Here is an 8,946-nt window from a genome sequence, read left to right as displayed (position 1 = left end):
CAGGTTTTAACATAAGATGTCATGAAAAAAACCCAAACAAACTTTTTGGCCAACCCAATAATTGCTTTTGAGAGTGCAAACTCTGAATTAACCATTATCATTTTTTTATTATCCATTATATTTTTAAAAACATTTAGGAAGAACATTAACAAATAATTACATAAAAGCTCAAAATATTTAAGAAAATCTACACTTATTCTGTACATCTCATCACTAAGCTTCTGTGGAAGGCTGTAAGTCAAACTCTTTTCTCTGTTGAAGGATTCAGTTTAATACATCTAAGGAAGATGAGTTTTTAACATGAGTCTATGAATGTGCATCACAGAAAAATACATTTGTTAAAATGTTTGTGGTATGAGACTATTTGCTCACCTAAAGTTATACATTTTCAAGAAAGGCTGATGTTATTTTCTAACCTGGTGAAGATTAACCCACTGACTATGGCCACACTTGCCTAGCTCTGATTAAACTCCACCATTATATAAAAAGTACAGATTCTTTAAGAATTAGGGATAGTACTACACAACTTTCACCTTAAGAAAAGCCATTTTGCAAGTTCAAACAAAGATGTGAATTGGTCAGCTCACCCTTTTGATGTTTATACCACTACTTACTGTTCCAGGCTCCTTTGCATCCAGGGATAGATATATAACCTAGTTCTGCTCAATAAGAACAAAATAAGAATTGTTCTGGAAAAGACCTTGGAACTGTTTTCTGAAATGAAATGAAAACCCCTCCCTTCTTACATGTGAGCATGTAATACCAAGAGCTGCTTTAGCCGTCTTGCAGCCATGAGGGGCCAGCCAAGAGAACTGAAGGGGCTTGGGCATCGTGGGAATAACACAACAACCCTGGGACCATGGACCTCCCAACTTCTTGCTGAGTAAGCAATAAATGTTACTATGGCTTAAGCCAGGGGCTGGTAAACATGTTCAGTAAAGTGCTACATAGAAAATATACAGGCTTTGCAAGCAGCGTCATGAATGTAGACAGCAAGCTTATAGTTACCAAGAGACGATGAGGGGTGGAACAGATTGGGAGGCTGGAATTGACGTATACGCACTGCTCTACACAAAATAGGTAATTTGTGAGAATCTACTGTTTAGCATAGAGAACCCTACTCACTGATCTGTGATGACCTAAATGAGAAGGAAACCTAAAAAAGCAGGCACATATGTATACATAGGACTGATTTGCTTGGCTGAACAGCAGAAACTAACAACATTATAAAGCAGTTTACTCCAATAAAAATTAATTTATAAATAAATAAGAATTTCATATGTAAAAAAAAGAAAAAATATAGGCTTTGCAAACCACACAGTCTCTGTCATAATTATGCAACCATGCCACTCCAACGCAAAAGCTGCCATAGATAAAAAGAGTAAAATAATAGGGCTTGACTGTAATCCAATAAAACTTATTTGTGGGCAATAAAGCTTAAATTTCATTCAACTTTTATGTGTCACAAAATATTATTTTACTTTAATTTTTTCAACCATTTGAAAATGTAAAAGCCTTTCTTGGCTCACAGGTCATACAAAAACAGGCAACGTGCGCGACTGAGTGACTAACACTCACACACACAAGCACATAACTCAATGCACAGACAACAACTGTCTAGAAAGAAAGGGTCTTGTAAAATTATTCGGATGAAGATATGAATGGTTGTATATTTATGGCTGAGTCTTTGCTGTACACCTGAAACTATCACAACATCGTTAATCTGCTTTACTCCTACACAAAATTACAAGTTTGAAAACAAAAAGATGTGCATGGTTGCATGCCTGCTCAGTTGCCGTCATGTCCGACTCTGCAAACCCATGAACTGTAGCTTGCCAGGCTTCTCTGTCCGTGGGATATCCAGGCAAGAAACTGGAGCAGGTTGAAATTTCCTCCTCCAGGGGATCTTCCCGACCCAGGGATCAAACCCTCCTCTTCTGCGTCTCCTGCCTTGTCAGGCAGAGTCTTTACCACTGAGCCACCTGGGAAGTCCGGGTGAAGGGTTAATCATAGCTTTATTATATTTCACCTTCCACAGACCTTTCCATTCTAACAACGTCCTACTTCTACAAACAAAGCTCCTACTGTGGAATTTGAGGCATTGGATTCAGGTTAATGAAGGGGGAAAACTAAAATTAAGTTGTTGTTTTTTTGTTTGTTTTTTTTTTTAAGAAATAGGCAACTTTAATAGGGTTGATATTTGAGAAGATGCATTCCTAAAAAATTGCCTTCATATTTTTTTCCATTTAAAAAAAATCGGAGAGAAAAACCTTCTCCTATGGTAGAATTATATATAGAGTTGTCAAGAGCTGATAAGATGATTCCTGCCAAGTGAACTTTGACAAACTTAACTGATCAAGTTTATACATACTGGCTTGAAAAGCCATCTATAACAGTATATGAAAGGATGAGACAGATGTGCTGAGTGCGGCTGTCACAGAGATGGGAGATATTTAAATATTTTCACTTACTAGAAAAGATGAAATAGTTATGTTCTTAGTAATGGTTTTTCAGTTTTTAACATTATTAAAATTTTTATTTTGTACCGGGGTATAGTTGATTAACAAACAATGTTGCAATAGTTTCAGGTGGACAGTGAAGCAACTCAGCCATAGGTATACATGTATCCATTCTTCCCCAAATGCCCCTTCCATCCAGGCTGCCACATAACATTGAGCAGAGCTGCAGGTGATCTACAGTAAGCCATTGCTGATTATCCATTTTAAATATAGCACTTGGTACATGCCCATCCCAAACTCCCTGTGCACGCTAAGTCATTTCAGTCAAGTCCGACCCTTTGGAACCCTATTGACCACAGCCCACCAGGCTCCTCTGTCCATCGGATTCTCCAGGCAAGAATACTGGAGTGGGTTTCCATTTCCTTCTCCCCCATACTCCCTATCTAGACCTAAAATGAAGTATTGATAGAAAAGCCTTCCAGGGATTCCCACAAGAGCACATTGATAGAGGGAAAGAATAAAACATAAACTTATGTCTCCCACTGCCACAACTTGCCACACATCACAGCACACTAACACTGAGAAGTAAAGTAAACGAACCCAGAGTTGGCAGGTAGAAGGTGACAGAGTGGGAGTTCCAATCCAGGTGACCCCTCCCTACAGTCTATGCCCTGTATACTATTGAACACAAAGGAAAACAGCAATGCAGCTCAATTTTCAACTTTCTCCAAAATACAGAGGGCTATGAAAGACATCTGATTTATTTTATGGAATATAAAGCCCTCACCGAAAATACAACCAAAAAAAACGTGAATAGGTGAACTTTTGCTCTGTTCCTCATAGTTCACTAAAATCACACTTTTATTTAGTCACCAGATGCATGCTCAGTTGTTTAAGGTTCCACCCCTGAGTTAACTTTCCTGCCCCACAACCTCTTCAAGGCAACTTTCACCTCTGCATTTCTGAGTGTGTAGATGATGGGATTCAGCATGGGGGTGACCACCGTGTAGAACACGGCCACCAGCTTGTCCTCAGTGAAGGTGGAGGGGGGCCGCATGTAGAGGAAGATGGCGGGTCCAAAGAACAAGACGACCACCGTGATGTGAGAGGCACAGGTGGAGAGGGCTTTGCGTCTCCCCTCTGCTGAATGGTTCCTCAAGTTGACCAGGATGACAACGTAGGAGGACACCAAGAGGAGGAAGGAGAAGACAGAGATTAATCCACTGTTGGCCAACACAATGACCCCCTCCACAGAGGTGTCAGTGCAGGCAAGCTTGAACAAGGGATGGAGGTCACAGAAGTAGTGGTCAATCACGTTGGGACTGCAGAAGGATAACTGGAGAGTAATAATGATCTGCCCCATGGAGTGAACAAACCCCCCCAGCCAGGAAGCAGCCACCAGATGGTGACACAGAGACTGGCTCATGATGGTTGTGCAGTGAAGGGGCTTGCAGATGGCCACGTAGCGGTCATAGGCCATCACCGTGAGCAGGAAGATCTCAGCAACTCCAAAGAAGTGGAAGAAGAATATCTGAGCCACACAGCCCTCCAGGGAGATGGTCTTAATCTTGACAAGTAAGTCTGTGATGAATTTAGAGACAACAGTGGAGGAGTAACTGATCTCCACCAGCGACAGGTGACTAAGGAAGAAGTACATGGGGGAACGCAGGCTCTTACTGACTCTGACCATCAGAACAATGAGGCCATTGCCCACCACCGTGGCCAAGTACACGGGCAGAAACACCGCAAAGCATGCTCTCTGCACCTCTGGATCCTGGAAAAGACCGCTGATAATTAACTCAGTCACATTATTGGTCCTCGCCATGGAATCTTTTCAGGCATGCTGGATAAGAGCTACTGAGAGCCCTGTAATAAAATGAACACTGATCATAATGAATTCACTCCATATATAGCATGTTGGGCAGTGCAAACAATATTATAATACACTTACTATGATATCACTCATTTAGCCAGTATGAACGTATTAAGCATGAACAGTTTATATATCTGAAAATTAAGGCTCAGAGAATTGGCTATTTACCCACGATCACACAGAAAGTAGTGAATTCTGGGACTCAGAACCAGACTTTCTGACTGTAGCCACAATTCGTTTTAGTCCATTATAAGATATTCTGAATTTAGGGAATCATTTAAGTTCAGAGATTAGTTTTACTATCCTTTTGCATTTTTTAGTGTTTTTTACTTCATTGCATTTTGAATGCTCTCTCCTACTGGGGAATTTTCATGAGACATTTCTGTTCTTAAGTTTCTTTTTCCCTTATCGCTGCCTCGGAATCATCTTCCCTTGATATTTCTACCTTTTTCCAAAAGGTCTCTGTCCTGATTTCTTCACTTCTTTCTGCCAGTCCTCAGTCTATTCAGGTCAGATTCCTTCTCCAGTCTCGCATCTTCAATAACTATGTTCTTATGACAAATGCTCAAACACATTGGAGATAATTCAGTCCACTAGCTTGTCACCATCATTACACTATTACTTTCAAAGCCTGTGCCCCTCTGCTCAAACCACTGACAGATCATGAACTCACAGAGCTTGTCCTTAGATAGCATTGTTATGCGTGGCCAGCCTCCTTATTCTTTTTCCAGGTTCGTAGAGAATTTCTCTCTGAGTTACATCCCTGGAACATACTTACTGACACCACTTACACATCTATACAACCCCAAACTAGAGGGAAGAAATACAGATCATGATACCACCTCAAGCCAACAATGTCATGTAATTCAAAAAATTATCTTCCAGATTAAGCTAACCAACTAGGACTTTTTTCACCACATAAAGTCCATGAGACATAAGAATGAAATAGTATTAATACTTTGAATTTCTAAGTTTTATCCCATTATCCTTCCCCTTATTTCCAGGAGTTGGTGATGGACAGGAAGGCCTGGCATGCTGCAGTCCATGGGGTTGCAAAGAGTCCGACATGACTGAGCAACTGAACTGAATTGAGCTCTCTCTGATTTTATACTAAAACTTTCAAAAACTATAGCTTTGGACATGATACAGATGAACTTATTTACAAAACAGAAAAAGAAATAAAAATAGGGGAAAAAAAGAAAAGAATAAAAGATGGAAAGGCTTCAACCCCAGGGATGCAAGCGATCATGGAAACATTTCCATTCACCACGATTCCAAACTTTTCTCATACAGGACTCTGTTTCTTAGGCTGCCATGTTAGGTTTGAACAGCTTTTCTATTTCTTGAGGTCTGTTCATTTAGATAGTAATTCAATACTGCTGTAGACATCTACTCTAGTGTTGGGGGTGTGGGGAATATTATTTTTGTAAAGGGTTTAGAAACATATGGTTCACTTTAAAAGAGCAGAAATTCTGTCTTGTCAATTTATTTACACTAAGGGAAAGCATGTTGGTTGCTTACATGCATGCCTTGGTCGTGTTAGGATTTTTCCTTTATATTTGTTGGCTTTTACAATTTTGACTTGAATTGTGATGAAAGAACTATTATCTTATGCTCCAAATCTTAATCAGCCTTTGAAATGTACACCTCTCAGAGCTGTTAGTAAACACAGATTTTTGCTTGTTTGCAAAAACAAGAAAGAAATATACCTTTGAAGAACTGAAAAAGAAAACCTCAACAGCAAGGAGCAGAACAACAAAAGAACAAAACCCAAAGATCAGTGATTTGGACTGATGGAAACAAATCAATATGTGTCAGAATTTCTCAGGTAAGGACATAAGCCGAGGTTAAGACTGTACAAAGTTACTGAACTTGAAAAACTATAGAAACTGGTGTTCTGGAGCAAGGAAAAGACTAGAGAAAGATGTCATGACTTCTGAGAGAGTCAAAAAAATGACTGAGGTGACTCTGAGACACACTAAAAATAAATGCTCATAACAAAACCAATACAATATTGTAAAGTAATTAACCTCCAATTAAAATAAGTAAATTTATATATTTTTTTAAAAAAGCATATATACTATTTTGGGGACTTCCCTGGTGGCTCAGACAGTAAAGAATCTATCTGCAATGCAGGAAACCCAGGTTTGATCCCTGGGTCAGGAAGATCCACTAGAGAACAGAATGGCAACCCACTCCAGTATTCTTGTCTGGAGAGTTCCATGGACAGAGGACCCTGGCAGACTATAGTCCATGGGGTCACAATGACTCAGACACAACTGAGCAACTTCACAACAATAATAAAATAAATGCTCATGAAACATAAATACTGTTTTCAACAAAAGTAAAAGATTGGTACTTGGAGAGTTGGCATGGGTGAAAAAAATAAACAAGTTTCAAATTAAGTTGTAGATGTGGAGATCAAAACAACCATTCTGAGAACAAATAGTATGCATCCAATATACACCCCTCTGTTCCTACAATTAATATTCCATGAAGACCTGAGTTAAGTCTACAAGTGTCGGAAGTTGTGCTGTGTTGGATTCAGTCCAGACCAGCTCAGGAGAATCTGTCACAGGCATCTCGTTCAACTCCACACATCACATTGGTAGCTTGAAATCAGCCATGGTGGGAGCACGTTGGAAATCAGGAAATGATACAAATCAGGGCTGTTTACTTAGGAGAGCCAGTTATTAACTATTCACCAGCACACCATTGGTAGGAGGCTGGGGAAGAGCCTTTCCGCTACATTCCTGATGTTTGCTCCACACAGAGGAAGTTACAGCAACTAAACTCCTGGCACCACGCTGCCCCAGCGGAGGTGGAGTAAATTGGGAAGCAGAGATTAGGCATGCCCTCTCCTCCTTTTCTTGGAGTGAGGTGCTGCAGAGAGAACACTTTCTACACGCCCTGGGGCAAGTTCTGTTTCAGGGAGGTGGAGACAGACAGCTGTGTAGGGTAGGTCCCATCTGTGTCTGCATCAGTCACTCAGTCATGTCTGACTCTTTGCAAGCCCGTGGACTGTAGCCCACCAGGCTCCTCTGTCCATGGAATTCCCCGAGAGTAGGAAATGGCAACCTACTCCAGCATTCTTGCCTGGAGAATTCCATGGACAGAGCAGTGGTGCCCTTTTGATATAAGTCCCAAGTATATTTACTTGCCATGAATGGATGTGAAGTTTTACCTAATTCTAAGACTAGGGTTTAGTAAAGCCACTTGGAGCAGATTATACACCACAATCTTCATTATCATCTTTTCCTGATGATATCTTTGACCCTAAACAAAGATAATGTTCCTTCCCTTCCAAATGTCTTATTCTTTTAATTTAAAAATTAATTCACCATTCACATAGAAAGAGATATGTTAAGTTTCTTCAAACTGCCAAATGATATCTTTTCTCAGGGAGAAAAAAAAATATTTATTAAAAAAATATATGCTATACCAACATAAATATCCACCAAATCTGCAGTGGGATTATCTGTCTGCCTGAATGGGAATCAGAACAATATAATTTACTGAAAGTAAAATAAAAATAATAGGAATTTCCCTTTGCAGAAGCAAAGGAGTTTTGCCATTCAACAAAGAAGAAAGAAGCTACCTACTAGAGAGCTAAAATTCCAGGAAGGTGGATGCTGCAGAGAAGTTGTGTTGGTGGTCATGCCAAACAAAAGCAGTATTGCTAAACACATTATAGTATGGTGGGATTTCCAAAACAGGCACCAGGGACCCCAAATCATTAAAAATCCCTGACACAATCTCCCACCTTGGAAAAGCAAGCAGCTCAATGGTTGAAAGAGAAGACTATGATTCTCAAGAATCACCATTATTACATTCACACTCACAAACCCAAGAAAATGATTTGGACAGAGATTAGGGTTGGAGAAGGAAATGGCAACCCACTCCAGTATTCTTGCCTGGAAAATTCCATGGACAGAGGAGCCTTGTGGGGCCACAATCCACGGGGTCACAAAGAGTCTGACACAGCTGAGTGACTGAGCCCAGCAGGCTGGATCTAATAAGACTAAGCCACAGAGTAACAGGAGACTATAGCGAGTGTGCCCTGGAAGATACCGGGGGGCATCGTCAGCCTCCAGCACGCCCGGGCTTGTCACTGCGGAGCCCTATGTGGTCCATGCCTCCCTCTCGTTCCCGCCCCCAGTCAGTCATCACATCCTGCCCATCCTGTCTTTGATCGCCTCCCCCTCAGGCCGCTATTTTCCCCATTCTTCCTCCACCACTGTCTCCACTGCTGTCAGCTGATACCGAGATGACCGGAGCTTCTCAGCCTCCAGATGCTCCCACTCCGTCCACCCTGCAGCCTACAGCCAGAACACGGTTCCTTGGACCCTTCTTTCCTCAGATCCTCAACCGGCTGGGAATGAGTGGGGAAAACCTAAGCTCCCCTGCTCACTTTTAAAGACTTGAGCAGATTGAGCCACCTCAACCATCACCCTCCTACCCACTAAACTTCAACTCACCTCTATTCAACTCAGAGTCCTCTCCTCCTCTCACAAGCCCACCCTGATAATCCCCACCACAGAGCCCTCCTTCACCAGAAATGACCTCTCCTTATCCCTTCCAATTCGACCCACCTTCCAACCCAGTCCTGTTTGT

The 8,946-nt window shown here is 41.2% G+C and overlaps 1 protein-coding gene across 1 annotated transcript; it reads right to left on the bottom strand.

Annotated features, from left to right (window-relative positions):
- Positions 1-238: 238 nt before the first annotated feature.
- On the bottom strand, positions 239-4,284 carry LOC120875969 (olfactory receptor 4B1-like). The gene is made up of 2 exons (XM_040257705.1): positions 3,389-4,284; positions 239-278 (listed from the first exon to the last, which is right to left on the bottom strand). The coding sequence occupies exons 1-2, from the start codon at positions 4,282-4,284 to the stop codon at positions 239-241; spliced, it is 936 nt and encodes a 311-aa protein (XP_040113639.1).
- Positions 4,285-8,946: the final 4,662 nt, after the last annotated feature.

The sequence above is a fragment of the Oryx dammah genome, unplaced genomic scaffold, assembly GCF_014754425.2.
Source record: "Oryx dammah isolate SB20612 unplaced genomic scaffold, SCBI_Odam_1.1 HiC_scaffold_17, whole genome shotgun sequence".
In the NCBI taxonomy this organism is placed as follows: domain Eukaryota; kingdom Metazoa; phylum Chordata; class Mammalia; order Artiodactyla; family Bovidae; genus Oryx; species Oryx dammah.
Note: the sequence above shows the minus strand (reverse complement) of the source record. Positions and strands in the feature narration are given on the sequence as shown.

Coding starts and splice junctions, on each gene's coding strand:
- LOC120875969 (XM_040257705.1), bottom strand. CDS start 4,284: ATGGCGAGGACCAATAATGTGACTGAGTTAATTATCAGCGGTCTTTTC. Junction 279..3,388: donor AAAGTTGCCTTGAAGAGGTT/GTGGGGCAGGAA, acceptor CATCTTCCTTAG/ATGTATTAAACTGAATCCTT.